General features: G+C 41.4%; 1 protein-coding gene across 1 annotated transcript in view; it reads left to right on the top strand.

The window, feature by feature from the left end:
* Positions 1 to 24,407, top strand: part of ubtd1b (ubiquitin domain containing 1b) — a 100,622-nt gene that overhangs the window by 70,211 nt on the left and 6,004 nt on the right. The window contains exon 2 of the mRNA XM_072557173.1: positions 4,901 to 5,128. Coding sequence (XP_072413274.1) covers positions 4,901 to 5,128 — 228 coding nt within the window. The remainder of the gene's footprint in view (positions 1 to 4,900; positions 5,129 to 24,407) is intronic.

Here is a 24,407-nt window from a genome sequence, read left to right as displayed (position 1 = left end):
CCGCCCACAAAAATTGATTGGCCAGCCACAGTAGATCTAATACTTCGATTTTCAAAAAGCTGTCTCATAGTAATTTCATGACTAAGTTTGGCACAAGTGCTAGAATGGGTAGAAAGCTGGGTATAGAACAGAGCACCAAGTGTCGAGTTAAGGGTAGCTACTTGAATGGCACACAGTGGGATTGGTGCTGGGAAGGCTGACATTCTCCGTTTATATTAATGATTTGGAACCTGATCTACAATTTAGTAGATTTGCAGACTCTACTGCGTAATTGATTTTATGCTTTCTGCATTGTATCAAAGATGAATTTTTAAAATTGACTGTTTAATTAGCAAATTAATTTCAATATGAAGCGTGAGCCTGTACCATTTTGGTAGGAAGTACAAGAAAGCCACATTATTGGATATTAATCATAGATGAGGCCAAATATTCATGTTTGAATCTTGAGGGGATATGGAAGAAAGAGAAAGTGAGACAATGTAATTATCAGGAAAGGCTATACCAATAATGGATCTTGTAGAAAAACAAAGGTTGAGAAGTGACCTATTTGAGGTTTTTTCTACTTTGAGGAGTCAAAACCCAAGTGCCATAAAGACAACAGTCTTTATTAAACCCTTGATGAAATTTGAAGAGAAACTTTTGCACTTAACAGTGGTAGTGTTTCACATGCTAAATATTAAGGCAAATAACAAGTTGCATTTTATACATTTTTAAGCAAAAACTAGGTAATCACATGATGAGAAAGTATAGAATAATATGCTGACTTGAAGCACAACCCTAGATGAACAGGCTTGATAGGCCAGATTATTTGTTTGGAGAAAGTGAGGACTGCAGATGCTGGAGATCAACATCGAAGAGTGTGGTGCTGGATAAACACAGCTGGTCAAGCAGCATCTGAGGAGAGAAGAGTTGACACTTCAGGCAAAAGCCCTTCATCAGAAAAGAGGGTTGTGGGCCAGTGGAGACTGAGAGATAAATGGAAGGGGGTGGGGGGGAAGAGAGCTGGGAAGAAGGTAGCTGGGAATGCAATAGTAGATGAAGGTGGGGGTGAAAGTGATAGGTCAGGGGGGTGGGTGGGGGGTGGAGCGGATAGGTGAGAAGGGAGATGGACAATTTAAGAGGGCAGTGCCAAGCTGGAAGGTTGGGGCTGGGATAAGGTGGGGGGAGAGGAAGTGGGGAAACTGGTGAAATCCACATTGATCCTCTGGCGATGGAGAGTCCCAAGGCAGAAGATGAGGTGTTTTTACCTCCAGGCTTGCTTCAGTGATGTTAACAGTTTTTGGTTTCATTTCTTGCATTGGCTGAGATCATCATGAAGTAACTGCCTTCTCAACCTTGTCCCTCACTTGAAGCATGCAAAGCCTCAGGTTCAACTCTGCACTAGTCAGTGCTGTCCGAGAGCAGTCCTGTGATACATTATGTCTATGACAACTAATACTGACATCTTTTCAAAACCATTCAGAATCTTGTTTGTTCAATGAGATAAGTTTCCGAAATTACAGACCAAATTTACTCAGCCTTGTTTGTATAACAGCCCTTTCACCCATGGGACTACATTGAAGACAAATTTGAGTTGATGGAGGACAGAGCTGGACGCAAGAAGCAAGTTCTTTTCTTGAGTGATTGTGATTTTGGTGGTGCTTTTAACTTCTCAAACTCCAATTCACCCAAGTTTTCAAATATTTAACATCCCCTTTGAATTATTGTTGTCTTTATTTATGCCTCTTGCGTGTGGTACCTCTTCCTTTGTGGGGAAATACTTGTGGATCTTGATATCCATGATACTCCTAACTATTTTCCAGTCCATCTTTTTGTCTGTTTGTAATAACCTGCCTATTGCTCCTTCAATGTTAGCACGTGAGGCTTACCTATCCTCGCTGTCTTTTACTGCAGATCTTTCTACATCATCAGCGATTTTGTCGCAACATCCGACAAGTCTAATATTCTCTGGAGGAGAACACTTTTTTTTGCCATTACCTGCACTTTAAGAAATCGTGTTAACTTGCATGTCTTGCTTCTTTGTGCAAACCAGCATATGGCTGAACCTTCCTGCTGCATACTATTATTTTGTCACAAAGCTTGTATACAAACTTAACAAGTGTGAATCTATTTTAAAATGTTTGTTTTAAATGAATATCAAAATATTTTGCAAAAATTTGAATGGGTTTCCTGCACACTTTATAAACTTTGTTTCTTCATTTGTGTTTTCACATATGAAAATTGCTAACCACTCATCCTACATGAAAAGTTTGACTGTTTGAGTTCAGGAAGGGAGAAAGGTTTGCAGAAAGACAGGAGATAGGTTGGGTTACAAAGTAAATGAATGTTAGGTTATTGAGAGAGGTCTGTTTTCTCGATATGGTTTTTATGTTATTCTCTCTCCTCAAATGTGGATCAGATTGGGAGGAGAATTATCTCCCATTTGAACGAATGTCCTTTAGAAAATTCTTTTGATGTCAACCTGTATCCATTAAGCTTTTAATCCCTATACAAGGTAAAATAGAGAATGCTGGAAATACGGCAGGCCAAACAGGATCAAGAGTGAGAAACAATTTACATGTCAAGTTGATGCCTTTTCATTATGTTTTAATCCTGCTGCACTTGATCAGCAGTTCTTTTTGTTACTTCAAGAACAGCTTAGATTTTATATAGAAACTTAATTAAATGCCCCGCGGCACAGAACAAGAACATTTTAAAACAAGTGGCACCATGCCAAGAAATATTAGGCCAGATAACAAAGTTTGAGCAAAGAAGTAGGTTTTAAAGAAGTCCTAGAGAAGTGAGAAGTGGAGGAGTTGAGGGAGGGAATTCAAGGTTGAAGTTTAAGCAATTAAAGGCATTGCCATTGTTATGGACCAGACCAAACCCCTTCAGAACACAGAGATAGGGTCTAGGCTATCTTTCGTCTTAAGGTAAGTGTAGGGTGCTGTGATCTAGATGTGGTTTGATTGGTCAAACTACCAGACTTTAAGCAAAATGCACTTTATTCTTTCACCACAGTTAAAATACAAACAAAAACATGGCATAACTTTGCATCAAAATACTTAAAAAAAAAAAAATGATTTAACTACTCATGAACTATTCCAATATAGCAGCATGCCATAAACACACCTTTTGGCGAAGGCAAATTCAGCAAAACCGATTTCTCTGACATGCTATCTCCTGGAGTCTAGGAGAAGGATGCTGTCAGCATGAATCCAGCAACAGAGAGAGAAGTCTGAGTTTCTTCAGCAGAGAGAGAGGTGTATCTAGCAGCTTCAATTCCAAAACCTCAACTGAAAGCAAAACTTTAAGAACTGTGTGAAACCCTGACTCCACCTACTCATGTTGTTTTTGTCTAATTTTAAAAAGAGAAAAAACTATTTACTCTGCTTGCCATGGAAAAGACACCTCAGCACCAAGTTGACAACACACTGCTTCAAGAGAAACAGGACAGAATAACTCCCTCTTAAAAGTACATTTTATCACACCACCAGTGATGTGCATTGCCAATTTTACAAGACGTCCCTCTGCAGGTACCCTGTGTTGTGGGAATAGAGATGATTTGAGACATGGGGGAGCAAAGCCATAGAGGGGTATGTAAACCAGGATTAGAATTTTAAAATGAATGCATTGCCTAACTAGGAGCCAGCATAAATCAGTGAGCACAGGAGTGAGAGGTAAATGGGATTTGCTGTGAGTGGTTAACTAGTTACATTACAACATATATCATTTGGCTGTTAGTCCCACTAAAACTATTGGCAACGCAAGCCATCTTGCCCTCAGCAACAAAAGTTGTCCCCTCCAATTTTCCACATAATCCACTCTGCAGAATGCCATGCAAACCAGTTTGTTCACTTGTGATTGTCTGTTTCAGAGGAATTGGGAATCCCCTGCTCAAAACACCCAACAGCAGCAGCACATGTCAAGAAGACCACAAAAATGGTGCAGTGACTGCAAGACTGAGTAGTAATAATATTCTAGCTGCTTCAATGTTACCTGCTCTTCACTCTGCAGGCCTAGCAAGGGCAAGGTTGTGACTATGTTGGTAAATGTTAGCTACCCTTGAGCTAACAGATACGGAGAGTGACTTTATGAACAAAAATTGCGCATGTCTCAAATATATCAAACTTACTGACCTGACTCTCAGCAGTTGTTTTGGTGTTTAAAAGTCAAGATTTTAAAAATAAAGAATAATCCAGTCATGTATAAAATGTTATGAGCAACCAACTAGGGTTTGAGATGGTAGTACTGGACAGTAAGTCTAGGACTACAGAGTACACAGGACAGTTTGACATGTAGAAAGTGAGGACTGGAGATCAGAGATGAAAAGTGTGGCGCTGGAAAAGGACAGGAGATCATGCACCATCTGAGCAACAAGAGTCAACGTTTCAGGCATAAGCCCTTCGTCAGGAATGTCCTGATGAAGGGCTTATGCCCAAAATGTCAACTCTACTCAGCTGCTGCCTGACCACCTGTGCTTTTACAGCACCACACTTTTTGACAGTTTGACATGTCTTTTTAGAGCTATGTCTAAACATTTGTGCCTCTAGTTGTTCAAAGTCATCATTCAGTGCTGAATGAATGATTGGACTTCACATTGTATGCATGATTACATGGATTGACTTGGTCAACCAACCTGTACTGTCCTTCATTGCAAGCTCACCTAAAATACTATTTTTAAAATATATTTTCAAGTCTGACATCATTTCTTTGCTGATTCACATTTTTTGTGTTCTGAGGTGGTGGTGGTGGTGTGGGGGGGGGGGGGGCGGTCATTGGACCCAAATGCTAACTCTGATTTCTCTCCAGATGCTGCCAGACCTGCTGAGCTTTCCAGTAACTTCTGTTTTTGTTGCTGATTTACAGCATCCGTAGTTCTTTAGGTTTTATTTTTATAAGGTTTTTTTCTTGATTTCAGGTCGAAATGAGCCTCTGAAGAAAGAGAGGCCAAAGTGGAAAAGTGATTATCCTATGACAGATGGCCAACTAAGGAGTAAAAGAGATGAATTCTGGGATACAGCACCAGCTTTTGAAGGTCGCAAAGAAATCTGGGATGCCCTTAAGGCAGCTGCCTATGCCATTGAATGCAACGATCATGAACTGGCCCAGGCTATTGTAGATGGCGCCAGTATTACCTTGCCACATGGTAAGCACAATAGTGTCAAATGGTGTTTTACAACATGTTCTTGATCCTACAAAGTCTCCAATGATATCTTCAAAATTGTAGGTTAGTTTCCCAAGTTCTCTCCAATGATGCACTCTTTAGTGAATACTTCCTTAACTCCGCCCTCACCCCCAGTCTAAATTCAGAGTTGTGGAAATCTCCAAAAGTTGAGCTTTTTAGCCAGCATCTTTTACATACCTGAGTATTGCCATTTAAAGATGTAGCCCTTTCCCAATATTACTTCAACTGTCCACCATAGAACATACCAGATGGCCGCCTCCTTCATAGACTGCAATTTCCCTTCCCACGTGGTCAATGATGCCCTCTAGCACATCTCATCCACTTCCCACACCCTCTGCTCCCTAACCCCACCACTGCAACAGTAGACCATAAGACATAGGAGTGGAAGTAAGGCCATTCGGCCCATCGAGTCCACTCCGCCATTCAATCATGGCTGATGCGCATTTCAGCTCCACTTACCAGCATTCTCCCCGTAGCCCTTAATTCCTCTAGACAACAAGAACCTATCAATCTCGGCCTTGAAGACATTTAGCGTCCCGGCTTCCACTGCACTCCGTAGCAATGAATTCCACAGGCCCACCACTCTCTGGCTGAAGAAATGTAGGAAGGACAGAACCCCCCCCCCCCCCCCCCCCCCCGGTCCTCACCTTGCACCCCACCAACCTCCGGATACATCACATCACATCCTCAGCCATTTCTGCCACCTAAAAACAGACCCCACCACCAGGGATATATTTCCCTCCCCACCCCCATCTATGTTCTGTAAAGACCATTCCCTCCATGACTCTCTTGTCAGGTCCATTCCCCCAGCCAATCCATCATCCCCTCCCTGCATCTTCCCTCACAGGAATTGAAAAACCTGCAACCACATCTCCCCCTCATCTCCGTCCAAGACCCCAAAGGATCCTTCCACATCCATCAGAAATTTACCAGCACTTCCACAAGTGTCATCTGCTGTATCCATTGCTCCTGATGTGGTCTCCTCTACACTGGGGAGACAGGATGCCTACTTGTGGAACGCTTCAGAAAACATCTCTGGGACACATGTATGAAACAACCCCACCACCTTGTGGCCAAGTATTTTAACTCTCACTCTCACTCCCACTCCCCTGAGGACATGCAGGTCCTGGCCGCCTCCATTGCCAAACCCTTACCACCCGATGTCTGGAGGAAGAATACCTCATGGGATCAATGCGGATTTCACCAGTTTCCTCATTTTCCCTACCCCCACTTTACCCCAGATCCAACCTTCCAAATCGGCATTGCCCTCTTGACCTGTTTTATCTCTCCATCTTCCTTCCCACCTATCCACTCCACCCTCCTCTCTAATGTATCACATTACCTGCTACTTCACCTCCCCCCCCCCCCCCCCCCCCCCCCCCCACCTCCCAATTCCTCCACCCATTTATCTCTCAGCCCCTTTAGCCCACAAGCCTCATTCCAGGTCATGGACTTATGCTTGAAATGTTGACTCTCCTTTTCCTCGGATGCTGCCTGCCTGGCTCTGCTTTTCCAGCACCACACTCCCAATACTATCCACCTTGAAGGTTGACCTCCAGTGTTCTAATTGTTGAGCCCATTCTGCATATCTAAAGTTAATAGGGAGCTGGATAAACATGAAGGACAAAGGAGCATGAGTTTATGCTGATAAGCTGAGTCAAGGAAGGTGGTGGCTATTATGGTTGATAAGCAAAAGATGAAATATTTATTGCTAATGGCTGCCTCCTGTGCTATATTTTATGTAGTTAACCTGACATCCAGCAACTTGTTTTCCATTCACCATGTTCATCTGCTGCAATATGGCCAAGCTATATTCTAATATGCCCTAGTGAATAGTAAAACGTCTTTGTAGCCTTGGTCTGACATATTTTTCAGTTGCTAGCAAATTTATCTGCATGTACACCCAGTTTTGATTCTAGATCGATTTTTCTTTTCTCCTTTCATTGGAGCCTTATTGTTGATTCCTTGTGGAATATACTCCTAAAATCCCCTGGGAGGTGCTGAAAACCTGAAGTAAAGCTAAGAATGCTAGAAATACTCAGGTTAGGCGACATCTCTGCAGAGAGAAAGAGTTGATGATTCAGATCCATGATCTTTCACCAAAACTGGGAAAAATTAGAAACTTGGACACTTTTTAAAATTTGGTGGATGGTATAACTGGGGAGCAGGGTCGACAGTCTATATCAGTGGAAGACGGAAGGGATTAACTGGCAAAAGAGTTGGTGGTGCAAGGCCAAGGGTATGGTAATGGGGCGAGTAAAGAAACAAAAGATAGGTTGAGAGAAGGCAGTGAATGGCAGAATAATAAATAGCTGCCATCTGAAAGCAAAAACAAGAAAAAATGAATTGAAACATAAACTAGCAAAGGAAATTCAATGGAGACAAAGGTTACAGACTGAAATGCAGAACTCGTTTTTAAGTTTGGAAGGTTATAGGATGCTTAATCAAAAGATGAGATGTTACTTGAATTGACATTGAGCTTTACTGGAACAGTAGGAGACTGAAGGACGAAAAGTGAGCATGAGGATCAGGGTGATGAATTAAAATAACCCGAACCTCTGTTCACTTGTTGTGTCATTAAACTGAGGTTTGTATTTTGACTTGCTACTTGCCACTCAACTTCTAAAACCTCACTTTTCTCTCTCCTACTATTTTGAAATGCTTACACGTTATTGGGTATTCAGAATATTAATTGTGAGGAACGTTGCACTAATGCTTGTACATGTGCAGTATATCTAAAACAGAAATTTTTCGTAACTTTATTTTTATTTCAGATTTGCAACACCTGCAATGTGTTGATTTTATTTTCAGGGGAATATTTTGTGTTGGTTCTGGATAACCATATCTAAATACAAAGCATCTATGAAACCTTAAATTTCCTAAGCACATGTACCGGTACAATGAGGAGAACACAGACATGGACCTAGGCTTCTGAAACCCGTGTTCATGCTAGGATGTGGGTGTGGCAAACGAGGTGCTTCACTATTGGCCATTTCAGATATGACTGGTTTCCTCAGTCACTTTCAGGGAACAATTGAGTCAACCATAATGCTGTAGAACTGAAATCACCTATAGCACCAACCTAACTGTAATGAAGACTATTTCCTTTTGAAAGGAACATTTGTGAAAAGTTGAGTTTTCAAATCCAGCAGTTTCATTGCAACTTTCCTGAAGGCAGATTCTTAACAGAATTCTACTTCTCAAAATACCACAGTACATTTGAACTCCCATTCTTTGAATTAGTATTTCAATAACATAGTTACTACTTTACCAGTCCCAGAGCATTCTGAATCAGCAAACAAAAAGATATAGCTGTTCTATAATATGTGCCAGATCCACTGAAGCAGCAATATTGAAGCAAATCCATTGGCATCATGGTAGCCCACAAACCCACCAACACACTAAAACAGCAGCTAATGAACTTGAAGCACCCTATGCAGACAGCAAGCAAAACTCATGTCATTTACAAAATACCCTGCAAGAACTGTAACTAACAATACATTGGACAAACGGGCAGAAAACTAGCCACCAGGATATATGAACATCAACTAGCCACAAAACGACATGGCCCTCTCTCACTAGTATCCTTCCTTACAGATAAGGAAGGACACCACTTCGTAGGACAAGCTAAACAGAGACATGCATGAGAGTTCCTAGAAGCATGGCATTCCAACTGGAACTTTTATCAACAAGCACGGTGGGTGGCACGGTGGCACAGTGGTTAGCACTGCTGCCTCACAGTGCCAGAGACCTGGGTTCAATTCCCTCCTCAGGCGACTGACTGTGTGGAGTTTGCACGTTCTCCCCGTGTCTGTGTGGGTTTCCTCCGGGTGCTCCGGTTTCCTCCTACAGTCCAAAGATGTGCAGGTCAGGTGAATTGGCCACGCTAAATTGCCCATAGTGTTAGGTAAGGGGTATGGGTGGGTTGCGCTTCGGCGGGGCGGTGTGGACTTGTTGGGCCGAAGGGCCTGTTTCCACACTGTAAGTAATCTAATCTTAAAAAAAGCACATTGACTTGGGCCCCATTTACCACCCCCCTGAGAAAAACAGGAAAAGACATCACAGTAGTAGGAAATGACATCACCAACTCAAATCCAAACACATAAATCAAAAGCAGGAATCATCAGCAGTGCTTCATCCGGAGGCTCACTGAAAATGTTATGTAGTATGGTGACGAAATGTCTGAAAATGAACCTTCCAGCTCAGTGCACAAACCTACATCCAGAACATGTTAGCTACTATAGAAGATATCTGTTGCAAGTATACACTCAGATTTTGAATGGTTCATCTAGGTTGCTATCAAAGAGATATTCTCTTTATTTCTTTTAGTCAAGTTCGTTAATTTAGTTGATCAAAATCTAGTTTTGTCCAGCTGTTTCTGACGCAGTGGGCAGCTATTGAATGGCAATCTTTTAATTTTGTTAGGGTGTTCTTGCACTTAACTTTCATCTCTTGACTGCTTGTGTGTCAGCAGCCCACCATAGCCTACTCATTTTGAACTCTTCATCTGTGACCAGAGATGAAGTGCTTGAAGGGTACCTTCCAACTGAAGCTTAAGCTGCTATTAATACTGTGCTGTTGTCATTCACTATTGCATGGCCCCTGTACAACTGAAGTAGACAGGCAGGAGGTTGAAAGAACACAACAAGCCACACAGCATCAGGAAGTAGAAAAGTCAATGTTTTGAGTGTAACCCTTCAGGACTGGGGGTGTAGGGGGAGCTGCAGATAAAGGGGTGGTGAAGTGGGGACAGGTGGAGGGTGCAGCCTGGTTGGTCTGATTGCATGGGAAAGTACCTGGGTGTTAAGGGGGTTGGTAGGGAGTTGCGCAAACAAAGGAATGTTAAATGAAATGGTCCTTGCAGAAGGCAGAGAGGGGTGGGGAGGGAAAGCTGTTCTTGATGGTGAGGTCTAGTTGGAGTTGGAGGAAGTGTTTAAGGATGACACTTTGAATTTGGAGACTGGATTGGTGGGTGAGGACAAGGGGGACTCTGTTTTTATTGTGTTTGGAGGGGGTGTGTTTAGAGCAGTGGAATGGGGAATGGAGGTGGTGCAATGAGGGTTGTCTGGATAACAGGGAGAAAATAAACACGTTGTTTGAAATAGGTGGACGTGGGAGATGCTTGAGAGTGGAATGTCTCCTCATCCAAGCAGATGCAACGGAGGAATTGTGAAAATGGGATGGAGTTCTTGCAGGATACTGGGTGGGAGGAGCTGTAGTCCAGGTAGTTATGGGAGTCTGTAGTAAACAGAAAGCAATGCTGGAGATATATACTATTGGTGAAGTCCTGTAACTGCGAAGTCCCAGTGAAAAGAGACCTCTGGCATGTTAGATATTTTACTTTTGTAAATTAATACCAATGTGTGTGTCCATTTAAAACAGGTATAATTATACATCCCTAATCTGGATGCTTTCTTGATTTGACACATTCCTGACTGAGACATTCTTGCTGAAGAAGTAGTAAGTATGCAGTCTGTCGGAAAAACTGTAGTGATTTTGTTTTTGCCCCTGGTATTGCAAGTTTAGTCTTGCAAGTTTCATCAAGCAAGGAGAAGTTACTGAATAGGTGTTTTGATCAAGCACATACCAATGTAGTTGCTGTCAAGTAAGTACTGGTGTAGCACAGAAGAATTAAAACTAAAAAAAAAAACCAAAAGGATCAAATTTGAAATTAAGATCTCTATTCCTGGTTTCTTATCTTACAGATACATAAGATGAGTTAGGGGCAAGAATCGTAAACCTCCATGACTGCCATGGAGTCTTCATGAATTTTGGATTAATCTCCTGAATATTGCTCAAGTAAACCAGGGAAATGTCTTTAACTTCCATTTTCTTTGAAATTTTGGGTTTATGAAGATATTAAAGGAAGAATAAGACTTTATTTGACTGGATTGGAGGCCAATTGATGCAGTCTCCAGCTACATAATCAGTTGGTGATAGTAACCCTATGGAGACTGGGTGTAATATCACTTTTGTTACAACACAGACAGCCAAATCATATCAGCCTTCCTGTTCCCTGTATTCGCAACACTGTAAAACTAAAATACACAATGACCCTCAAAATTGCTCCAATGTTTCCTAACTGGATTACTTTGACAACCAATACCAGGCACCAAGTCCATCCCTTAAACAAAAGAATTCGCAATTTATTTAGCTTTATCGGGGCATAGTTAAACAAAAGTTTAGTCTAATTAGTGTGTGTGGTTTAAACGGAGTCGTCTTTGATTCTAACCCCCCCCACTCAAAGGTAAACAGACACACTTAAGGGATAAATCAAAAGAAAAATAAGATGAAATTGGTCAGTTCACTTCAGTTTCCATGGTCAAAAATACCATAGGAACATGGATTGTACTTTACGTGGTTTCCAAAGACATTGGTCAATGCAGATAGCTTCCAGTAAGCTCAGGAATATTCATATAATGCTTATAACTGAGATTCTATTCTCCAAATAAATTTCAATAAGTTGATCATGGAAGGATAGCCAGAGAGCAATCTGATCTTCCTGTAGCTTTGGCAGTCTTGATACTTCTGACCAAAAATCCAATTTAATATCAGTTCAGAATTTAGTTTATCTGTGTGTTTTTGGTTTTCATTCTCTTTGTTCGACTGGTTGGCACCAAACACCCCCCCCACCCCCAATGATGACCTCTACTAACATTGAAATATCTGACATCTGTTAGTCCATAATACATCTCTGGAACTGAAACATCTATAACATTCTTTGAACAAGAATCAATCTGCAGTTAACTTCTAGACCTGGCCTCATAAACAAATTAGTTTATTTGTTCTGTTTTCTGGGGGGAAAAAAACTAGCAGCTGTTCACTGTTCACAAAAAGGTCACCTTCCACTCTCCATTTGCAGCTCCACCTGAGACAGATATTGCTGTAAGTATCTAGCAAAAGCAGTCTTCCTGTAGTTATCCTCCCATCTTTATTTTTGTTGACTGATCCTGACCTCTCCTTACTTTCTAATTAAGAGTACTGTATTGGTAGTGATCAGGAGCAGACTGCCCTCCTTTTTATCTTCTAAGTCAGTATACCAAGGAAAAGGAAAACCATGAAGAGGTTCCTATTCTGTGGTGCTCATTTCACAGTGGGGCAGTCTCACTAAGTGTCAAAAAGTAAAATTGTGTTGGCAAGCTTATGGTGCATTTCCTGTGTGTGGGTTTATATCTCTGCTCAGTGTCAAAGAGGTTTCATGTTTTATTTTTGTAAACTATCTCCTGGCATGCCCTAGTTGTATTGACATTCGGTTTTATTTTAGGCTTCAAATACTTTTGGACTGATTCTCAGTTACAGTTTGCCTTTTGCTCTTCAACCTCTTGCAAAAGCACATCTATGGCCATACATGAGAGTCATGTATCTGATGGCACTGGATGGTTTGTTTCTGTGTTACTGTTTCTGTACTTACTGTCCCTGTAAATACCAATTCTCTTTGCCTGCATTTGAATTACTTAAATCATTTAAAGCATGCTTGCTGATCTCCCATGGCTTTGCTCATGGTGAATCGAAGTGTATGCGGTTACAAATGGTGCTCTAGTAAGAAAGCTGTACCTAACTTCACTGAGAATTCAAAAAGAAATTTCTATAAAGCTGGAACCAGGTTCAATTCCCGCCTCGGGTGACTGTGTGGAGTTTGCACATTCTCCATTTATCTGTGTGGGTTTCCTCCGGTGCTCTGGTTTCTTCCCACAATCCAAAGATGTACAGATCAGGTGAATTGGCCATGCTAAATTGCCTGTAGTATTAGGTGCGTTAGTCAGGAGTAAATATAGGGTGCGGGAATGGGTTTGGGTGTAGACCAGTTGACCCTCACAGCTGAACTAATAATCCTCAACTTCACTTTCTTGACTTTTCTCCATAACCTTTGATTCCCCTGCTGGTTAAAAATGTGTTTATATCCGCCTTGAATATGCTTTCCAACCTAGTCTCTCTAGCTTTAGAGAGATGAAAGTCTTCCTTGTCTGTCATAAATGGCAACCACTGACTCTGAAATTATGGCCTCTGGTCCTTTACTCATTCTCAAATGAAAATAACCTCTCAGTATCTACTTGTCCCTAAGAATTTTGTATGTTTCATTCAGGTCATTGATCTAAATGCTGATGAGTATAAATCTATCCAAACTTACTCAACCTCTCTTCACAAAAACAAAAAATCCCTCCTTAGCAAGGATCAACCCAGTGAGCCTTCTCTGGACTGACTCCCACACTCACATCACTTTTCTTCAATAAGTGACCAAGACTGTTCACAGTCGTCCAGATGTGGTCTGACTAGTACCTTGTATAGTTTTAGCAAGATCTCCCTTTTTTATATACTCTATTTACTTTTAAGTGAAGGTCAACATTCTATTTGCCTTACCTATTACAGCTGAACTTGAATACTAGATTTTTGTGAATCATGTACCCGAGCCCTCCAATCCCTCTGTGCTAAAGTTTTCTGCAGACTTTCTCCATTTAACTAATATTCAGCTTCTCTATTTTTCCTGCTAAAGTGCATACTTCTCATTTTCCCCCTCATTATAGTTTCTCTGACAAGTTTTTGCTCACACTCTCAACCTGTCAATGCGCCTGTCTACCTTTATTGTATCATCCTCAATACTTGCCTTGCCTTTTAATTTTGTAATCTGAAACTTGACAACAATGCATTCACTTTACTCATTTCAAGTCATTAATTTTTATTATAAATAATGTGGCCCAAATATTGGTCCCTGTAACACTCCACTAGTTGCAGCTTGCCATTCAGAAAATGCCCTCTTTATCTCAACTCTAACTTCTATTAGTTAATTGGTCCTCTATACAAACTAATATACTACCCCATGAGATCTTGCCTTTATGTAGCCTGATGTGGGGTTCCTTATCAAATACCTTTGGACAACTTGTCACCAATTTCACTAAAACTCTAATATGTAAGCTTTTCTTATTTCTGCATATGAAAGAAACACTCAGCTGTAACATTTTAGAGATTTTCCTAAATTTGGATTGTATTTTGAATCTTAATAGCTTTTTTTGGGACAGGGGTGGGGGCGGAAGTGTGGGATAAGGTGGTGACTTTGGAAATGAAATCATAGCACCAAAGTCTTGTGATCTTTAACTTGCATTGTTTTTGTTTGGTTAAGAAAAAGAAGGAAGCATATGTCAGGTATAGACAGGATAGATTGAGTGAATCCTTGAAAGAGTATAAAGGTAGTAGGAGTATACTAAAGAGGGAAATCAGGAGGGCAAAAAGGGGACATGAGATAGCTTTTGCAAATAGAATTAAGGAGAATCCAAAGAGTTTTTAGAAACACATTAAGGACAAAAGGGTAACAAGGGAGAGGATAGAGCCCCTCAAAGATCAGCAAGGCGGCCTTTGTGTGGAGCCACAGAAAATGGGGGAGGTACTAAATGAATATTTTGCATCAGTATTTACTGTGGAAAAGGATATGGAAGATATAGACTGTAAGGAAATAGGTGGTGACATCTTGCAAAATGTCCAGATTACAGAGGAGGAAGTGCTGGATGTCTTGAAACAGGTAAAGGTGGATAAATCCCCAGGACCTGATCAGGTGTACCTGAGAACTCCATGGGAAGTTAGAGAAGTAATTGCTGGGCCTCTTGCTGAAATATTTGTATCATCGATAGTCACAGGTGAGGTGCCGGAAGACTGGAGGTTGGCCAACGTGATGCCACTGTTTAAGAAAAGCAGTAAAGACAAGCCAGGGAACTATAGACCGGTGAGCCTGACCTCAGTGGTGGGCAAGTTATTGGAGGGAGTCTTGAGGGACTGGATATACATGTATTTGGAAAGGCAAGTCCTGATTAGGGGTAGTCACATGGTTTTGTGCGTGGGAAATCATGTCTCACAAACTTGATGGAGTTTTTTGAAGACTTAACACAGAGGATTGATGAGGGCAGAGCGGTAGATGTGATCTATTTGGACTTACTGAAGGGCATTCGACAAGGTTCCCCATGGGAGACTGATTAGCAAGGTTAGACCTCAGTACAGGGAGAACTAGCCATTTGGATACAGAACTGGCTCAAAAATAGAAGACAGAGGGTGGTGGTGGAGGGTTGTTTTTCAGATTGGAGGCCTTTGACCAGTGGAGTGCCACAAGGATCGGTGCTGGGTCCTCTACTGTTTGTAGTTTACATAAATGATTTGGATGCGGGCATAAGAAGTACAGTTAGTAAGTTTGCAGATGACACCAAAATTGGAGATGTAGTGGACAGCGAAGAGGGTTACCTCTGATTACAACAGGATCTTGACCAGATGGGCCAATGGACTGAGAAGTGGCAGATGGAGTTTGTTTTAGATAAATGTGAGGTGCTGCATTTTAGGAAAGAAAATCTTAGCAAGCCTTATACACTCCTCAAGAGTGTTGCTGAACAAAGAGACCTTGGAGTGCAGGTTCATAGCTCCTTGAAAGTGGAGTCGCAGGTAGAAAGGATAGTGAAGAAGGTGTTTGGTATGCTTTCCTTTATTGGTCAGAGTACTGAGTATGGGAGTTGGGAGGCCATGTTGCGGCTGTACAGGACATTGGTTAGGTCACTGGAATATTGCGTGCAATTCTGGTCTCCTTCCTATCAGGAAAGATGTTGTGAAGCTTGAAAGGGTTCAGAAAAGATTTACAAGGATGTTGCCAGTGTTCGAGGATTTGAGCTATAGGGAGAGGCCGAACAGGCTGGGGCTGTTTTCCCTGGAGCATCGGAGGCTGAGGGGTGATGTTGTTATAGAGGTTTACAATATCATGAGGGGCATGGATAGCGTAAATAGACAAAGCCTTTTCCTGGGGTCAGGTGGTCCAGAACTAGAGGGCATAGGTTTAGGGTGAGAGGGGAAAAATATAACTGTACTAAGGGGCAACTTTTTCACTCACAGGGTGGTACGTGTATGGAATGAGCTGCCAGAGGAAGTAGTAGACGCTGCTGCAATAGCAATATTTAAGCGACATTTGGATGGGTATATGAATATGAAGGGTTTGGAGGGATATGGGCCGGTTGCTGGCAGATGGGACTAGATTGGGTTGGGATATCTGGTTGGCATGGACGGGTTGAACCGAAGGATCTGTTTCCATACTGTACATCCCAATGACTCTCTGAAAGCTTGGATAGGACTCATGATGCACAATATGCTCCCCAAGAACAGTTGGATATTTCAAATGTTGGTTCTGTATTATGCTACTTAGGTTGAGGCCAAATAAAAGAAAATGTTTTAGCCATCCACAATCTGCCCTGTTGGATGTGCTATCTTTACATGAAATGTGAAGTTGAACTGTAAGCTAAGTGAGGTTGAACATGTAACATTAGTTTGCTTCCCACATAGCTATGAAACCTTATATGGTACTATATGAAGAAACACAGGTAAAAGTTTTTTGATCTGGGCCAATATTTATGCTTCAATCAGTAATAATTTAAAAAAAATTATGATTAGCTTATTGGATACAGATTCATTGTACTGAAAGTATTTAATTGGCTGTAATATTCTGAGAATGTAGAAGGATTAGTTCACTATTCCTTCTGACCTTTCTCAAGCTTTTAACAGTTGATATACTCCATCCAATGCATCTTCTCTGTTCAATTGGATAGGACTGTGGTTTCATTCTTTTTTTATCCAGTCATAGCTGAAGAATTACTGGCAATTACTTGTCTTCCCAGCCTTGCACCATTTATCTCTGGTGTCATTGGTTAGAGCATAAAAGAAGACTATTTTGCACTCTCTGCAACTGTATTACAGTTGATCCCATTCCTGCAACCTTTTATAATCCTGCAGTGTGTGCCTTTTCAGGTACTGCTCCAATTCCATCTTGAAAGCAATGATTAAATGTTGTTCCACCAAATTCTTGCAATTTGGAATCTAATCTCTTTTTGTTTTGTCATTGACCTTGAGTCGGTGTCCTCTGGTTCTCAACCTTTCAGTCAACAGGAACAATGTCTAATCTATCTAGACCCTTCATGATGTATAATTTTCTCTTGTCTATTTCTTTAAGCTGCGCTTCAACAACATCATAGTTATAAGAGTCATACAGCATGGAATTTTCAGGAGTCGTACAGCACATCCTTCAGCTCAATTCATCCATGTCGAACAGGTCTGCTCAAATGAACTAGTTCCATTTGCCTGCGATTGGCCCACATCCCTTCAAACCTTTCCTATCCATGTACTTGTCCAAATGTCTTTAAAATATTGTAGTTGTATTCATCTTTCTCTATCACTTCTCCTGGCAGCTCATTCCAGATACGCACAGCACACTTTGCTTGAAAAACGTTGCCCCTCAGGACCCTTTTAAATCTTTCCCTTCTCACCTTAAACTTATGCTGAATTGTTTTGAACTCGCCTGTGCTAAGGAAAATATCTTGGCTATTCACTTTATCTATGCCCTTCATGATTTTATAAATCTTTTATAAGGTCACCCCTCAACCTCCTGCGCTCCAAGGAAAAAGTCCCAGCATATTCTGCCTCTCTTTATAAATCAAGCCCTCCAATTGAAAAACATCTTTTTTTGAATCTTTCCAGTTTAATAAATCCTTCCCCTCGCAGGGTGACCAGAATTGTATGCGGTACTCTGAATGTTCTGTCAATGTCCCAACTCCTGTGCTCTGTGCTCTGATTGATGAAGATAAGCCGCCTTAATCTTAGCCACTTCAAAGGAACTGTGTACCTGTACCTCTCAGTGCCTCTGTTGACAACACTCTCTACAGCCCTGTCATTAACTGTGTAAATCCTGTCCTGGTTTCCTTACCAAAATGCAACACATCATATTTATCTAAATTAAACGCCATCTGCCATTCCTTGGCCCACTGACCCAGTTGATCAAGATCAAGTTGTACCCCAATTTTGGTGTGATCTGCAAACTTAATAACCATGCCTCCTATATTTTAATTCAAATAATTTATATAAATGACAAACAACAGTGGTCCCAGGACTGATCCTTGTAGCACACTGCTGGTCACAAGTCTCCAATCTGAGCAACAACCCCTGTACCACTACCTTTTGTCTCCTACCACCAAGCCAATTTTGTATCCAGTTGGCAAGCTCTCCCTGGATCCCATGTGATCGAACCTTACTAATCAGTATAATAACCACATTAGTTTCATACCTATGTTAACATTTCCCAGCAATATCACCCCCTCTCGCCTGTGCCCCTCAGCAGAGTCCCCTCACCCCCAACACCTATTTGACACTAACTTGCCTAACATCCAGTATTAAATAAATAGCAACTTTCCCTGACTGTATGTCAATACCAGCCTTCAGTCCATGCCCCCCACTTTTTAGTTACGAAGTTCATCTTTTTCCCTAGCAATTGTTACTGCCTTGTTACTGAATCATCCTGTACATAATCTTGGGTATCACATTTGACTCTGGGGTAAATTGTAACTGCATCCAACCCATCGCTAATTCTATCTGCTTCTCGTTAATAATGTTACTCTGTCTTCCCTCCCTCAAGTTATCTACTGATATTTGTTTTCATATCTTTGGTCACTAAATTTGGCTGACTTGACAACTCCTGACCAGCCTTATCTTCCATTCTCTGTAAACTTGATCTTCCAAAGCTCTGTCTGTATCTTAGCTTGCATTGTGTCCCATTCATTCTTCATTTCTGGATGTACAGTAGCGCCTCGACATACGAACGACCCCGTTCACGAACAGGATTGTATGTAAAATTTTGCTTCAATGTATGTATGAAATTCAAGATACGAACGAAGGTACGAAACGCAAAAAGCCCGTGTGTGACCACGTGGTTTCATTGTTCTGCTTTGCTACAGGCTTGTTGAACGCAAAAGCTCTTAGGCCCCACGTGATCTCATTCAGTTCGTCTTTGGCACGTGCGCTGTCAACAGCCATTCAAGCACTCTTGCGCTATCCAAGCAATGGGAAAAATTGATTCAGTTCGCGAACTTTTCGGTTCGTGAACCGGGTCCCGGAACGGATTAAGTTCGTAAATCGAGGCGCTACTGTACTAATTGTCTCTCCTGGTTGAACAATGTCTCAAATTTTAGATAACGCTTATCCTTGTTTTTGAATCTTTCCGTGGCCTCATTCCTGTCTGCAACTTCTTCCTTCCAACTCCAACATTGCACCCACCAATCCTCCATAATGGAATCTCTGCTCAGATCTAAGATTAGATTACTTACAGTATGGAAACAGGCCCTTCGGCCCAACAAGTCCACACTGCCCCGCCGAAGTGAAACCCACCCATACCCCTACATTTACCCCAGCACCTAACACTACGGGCAGTTTAGCATGGCCAATTCACCTGACCTGCACATCTTTGGACTATGGAAAACCGGAGCACCGGAGGAAACCCACGCAGACACGGGGAGAATATGCAAACTCCACACAGTCAGTCGCCCAAGGTGGGAATTGAACCCGGGTCTCTGGCCCTGTGAGGCAGCAGTGCTAACCACTGTGCCACCGTGCCGCCTGTCTAAGCATCTTAATTTCTTGTCCCTATGTATTCCTGATTTGAATTGCTTCCCATGACCACTACGTTCACTCCACCCTCTCCTCCCTGACCTATCACCTTCATCTCCTCCCCCACTCACCCATTGTACTCTATGCTACTCTCTCCCCACCCCCACCCTCCTCTAGCTTATCTCTCCATGCTTCAGGCTCACTGCCTTTATTCCTGATGAAGGGCTTTTGCCCAAAACGTTGATTTCGCTGCTCGTTGGATGCTGCCTGAACTGCTGTGCTCTTCCAGCACCACTAATCCAGTACTACGTTTTATGCCAGCACAGTCCCATGACCAGCAAATGAATTACGATTTAATGTGAACCATTGCTCAGCCAAATAATTGTCATAAAACTCAGCTGATTCATAAACTTGTTTCAGTGAAACAACCGTGCCATCCTTACCCAGGCTGGTCAAGGTGTGACTTGGTTGGGTTCCTTAACTGTCTTCTGACATAGCCTGACAAATATTCAGCTAAACCCACCTGGGCAACTCAATACAAAATACATCCTGGCTCCGCCAGTGACACCCACAGCCCAAGCATTAATTTTAAAGTAACTATTATTAGTGGGCTAAAGTGTTTCCCTGCTCGCAGCTTAATAGGCCTTTTATGGTTGCTGTATTTTCCTGCACAATAGTAGTCAATGACTCTGATTCACTTGACCAAGATGGTATCAGAAGTTTTTAGGGAATGAAAAGTCACTTCAGTATCAGTTCCTTTGTCTTTGAGGGTAATTACTAAGTCTGCCCAAAGGGAAATCTATGAAGTAGCTTGTAACTATGAAGTAATGTGTACGTGAACATCAGAAATGTGGTTAGTAAGTTTGCAGATTACAACAAAATTTGGTGTAGTGGATAGTCAAGAAGTTTATCTTAAGGTTAGAATGAGACCTTGATCAGATGGGCCAATGGGTCAAGGAGTGGCAGGAGGAGTTTAATTTGGATAAATATGAGGTGTTGCATTTTGGTAAGGCAAACCAGGGCAGGACTTGCACAGTTAATGGTAGGGCCCTGGGGAGTATTGCCAAATAAAGGGGCCAAAGGGTACAGTGCATACTTCCTTGGAAATGGAGACACAGGCTAATGAAGAAGGCATTTGGCCTTCATTGGTTAGAGCATTTGAGTCTAGGAGTTAGGATGTTATGTTGTGACTATACAGGATAATGTCACTTTTGGAATACTGTATTCAATTCTGGTCTCCCTGTTATAAGAAAATGTGTTAAATTTGAAAGGATTCAGAAAAGATTTACAAGGATGTTGCTAGGATTGGAGGGTTTGAGCTTTAGTGAGAGGCATCATAGACTGTGGCTATTTCCCCTGGGGCATAGGAGTCTGAATTTTATAAAAACTTATGAAATGATTAGGGGCATATATATGGTGAATAGTCATGGTCTTTTCCCTAGGGTAGAGGAGTCCAAAACTAGAGGACATAGGATTCAGAGGGTGGTGCATTTATGAAATGAGCTGCCAGAGGAAGACTTGGAGATGGGTGCAATTACAACATTTAAAAAGCATTTGGACACTGTTAAGACAAATGGGGGTAAACCCCTCTGCTAATTTAAACCCAACACAGGGAAGCTCACCTCGAGTTAATAACTATCCCAGAGGTCACTATTTAAAGTTAAAAAATAACAATTTTATTATTTACATCCAACAGAGATCATTAAAACAACAGCTATTTACAACTCCTTTCTCTTAAACCTGTCTTTTACCTATCATTCTACATTACTGGTCCAATTTTTTTTTAAATTAAGATTTGCAAAAAATTTTTCAGCTTTCAAAACCAGCCAGCTGTCGAATCTTCTTTGTATCCTTCTCTGCAGATTTTCTTCTGTCGTCTTTTCTTCAATATTCTGCTTCACAGGTCTTTGATATGAACAGGTACCTTTCAGAGATCTATTCATCTAGCAGTCTATACTTGTTGTGCTTGACAGTTCTTCCCTAACTGTTCAACATGTCCAGTTTTTTTACCCCAAAGCCTTGGATCATTTCGTTGGTTTGATGTCAACCCAAACAATAAAATTCAAATTCGATTGGATTTTGCTGTGTGGGGCATAATTTAAACTGGTCAAACTTGAATTTGTTTTTGTTCCATGGCAGTACAACACCATTTGTTTCCACTCACTACTTGTTTCAACCAAGTGTTACATTTTTATCTTCAGGGCACTTTGTGCTTTTGGTCAGTGCTTACTAGCCTCCCCTCTCTCTTAAAGGTACAGAGCACCTCTACACCTTCATAACAACACATACCTGGATTGAAAGCATTTTGAGGGATATGGGCCAAACACCGGCAGAATGGACTAGTTCAGTTTCGGAAACCTGGTTGGCATGGTGTATGACTGACTGTACCATTGAGGGACAAATGTTGGCCACAGCTGCAGACAAATTTCCCCACTACTTTAGAGTGGTTCCATGGGATTTTTTAAAATGCAACTAGATGAAGCTGTTCCTTAAGTTCTTCATCTGAAAGATGATAGAATGTCCAACTGCATTATATTGCCTGTCTTAAGTTATGCACTCCACTTCCAGTGTCCCATTTGAACCCATGACCACCTAATTGAAGCAAGTGGACCACCAACTGAGTCGAGTTTATAAGTTTGCTTCTGTTTTCCTGTTCATCGTTCACCTTGTCACCACAAGCATTTGCAACCTTTGCTTTATATGTAAAGTGGAATGTAGTTCTGATTCGGCTCCCTGTGGATTTTTGCGGCTGATGAGTCTTGCTACATCAGGATGCTAATTTTAGTAAGAGATCGTTGTGCTGGCTTCATCAGATTTTTACTCTGCATACTGTTACAGCAGGCTTTAATGATTTTTGTCTATACATTGTAAGTTCTTCCTGTTGTATTACTGATCAACCTGCATCACTAACATAAATTTCTTTCCTTGAATGGTCAGTCAATGAAAGCAAACATGCTGAACACCGCCTTAACCACCCTGTCTACATGTGATGCAAATTTCAAAGAATTAGGTACTTGAACCACCTAGGTCTCTGTTATGCAAAACTCCCCAGGGCCCTACCATTAATTGTGTGAGTCCTGCCCTTGTTTGTTTTACCAAAATGCATTACTTCACATTTACCAAAGTTAAATTCCATCTGTCACTCCTCAGCCCATTGACCCAATGGATCAAGATCTCTTTGTAATCTTAGGTATCCCTCTTCACTATACCGCCAGTGTTAGTGTCATCTACAAAATTACTAACCATGCCTCCTGTATTCTCATTGAAATTGTTTATATCAATGACAGACAAAAGTGGATCCAGTACCGATGCTTTTGGAACACTGCTGGTCACTGGCCTCCAGTCTGAAAAACAACTTACCTCCTCCACTCAGTCTCTACTATCGAGCAAATTTTGGATCCAGTTGGAAAGCTCACCCTGAATCCCATGTGATCTAACTTTACCAATTAGTCTACCATGTGGAACCTTGTCTAAGGCTTTACTGAAGTCTTCATAAACAACAAGTATCGTGCTGCCCTCATCAATCTTTTTGGTTACTTCCTCAAAAAACTCAATCAAGTTTGAGAGGCAATGTTTCCCTCTCACAAAACCATGCTGATTATTCCTGATCAGTCCTGCCTCTCCAAATGCATGTAAATCCTATTTTTCAGAATTGTGGAGAGTTTAAAGACAGTCTTATAAGTAGAGATGAATTTAGGCCAATGGAATTCTCTTGCTCAGCCCTAAAGGGTGGGCTAAATAGCTACATATATAGTTGTGAACAGTGAAACATGGGGAGGGATTGGTCAAAACAATTTCACAATTCTTTTTTGGGCTGTCGAGGGTAAATAAAGTTCCAGATAGAGGAAAATGCAAGGCTGTGAAGGGAATAAAAAGGAGAATGATGGTTCACATTCAAGGAGCTGCATGTCATGAACATATGTGGAAGTTTGGTCCATGTCTACGTAATCTCACACGAACATTGGACGTAGAACATAAGAACAGTGATAGCACATTCAAATTTGAGCTTGTGCTGCCATTGAATAAGATCATGGCTGATCTGATTTTGGTGTACACTCCAATTTTCTGTCTGCCGACAACCCAGAACTCCTTCATCAGTCAAAAATCTTGAACAATCACACCTAAATAGATGAATGACTGATTTTATTGTTACATGTTTTTACAGTGAGAAAAATAGTAAAAGACAAACTTTTCAACTGCCACCACAGGCCAGTGCCATTTTGAAAAGTTTTAAGAATGGTGGGGGAAAAAAAGTAAGATACAAATTAAAGCAACTCTAGCAGTACTGAGCCAACTCATTAAGTAGGTGGAAATAGGTGACTTTAATAGAGAGAAGCCATACTTGCTCCAATTTTAACCTAATGCCCCTAAATCACCTTTGAGCTCACCTAGCTTTTCTTGGGGGTTAGATTTCTTCCTAGAAACATACAACATGTTTGTGAATTGTAAGCTCTGAGGTGCCTTTTTCAGTCTTAGAGAAAAATAGCTTATGGATTAGAAGCAAAACCATCTCTGGTTCATGAAGACACCACAGCTAACAACACTCCCCACTTGTCTGGAAACAGAGTGGTGAGTACGGCAACAAGCTCAGTCCTGGTGCCCCTTTTGGATGAATAGCCAGCCATAATCACCAACACTCAGGTGAATAATTGTCAGGCAGGTCAGTTGCCAGAAGGATTTATAGCTGTGGAACTGAGGAGTAAGAGAAGAATCGTGTCAAAGCTGGGAGGAGATACCAGTAACCTGAAGCTTGAAATTTTTAAACATTTACTCCAAACCCAGGAACTAGTTGCAAAATATATCTGATTAGCCATTCTGCTCGTGATTGACAAGCAGAACTGATATTTTTAAA

This window comes from Chiloscyllium punctatum, chromosome 38 (genome assembly GCF_047496795.1).
Source record: "Chiloscyllium punctatum isolate Juve2018m chromosome 38, sChiPun1.3, whole genome shotgun sequence".
In the NCBI taxonomy this organism is placed as follows: domain Eukaryota; kingdom Metazoa; phylum Chordata; class Chondrichthyes; order Orectolobiformes; family Hemiscylliidae; genus Chiloscyllium; species Chiloscyllium punctatum.
Note: the sequence above shows the minus strand (reverse complement) of the source record. Positions and strands in the feature narration are given on the sequence as shown.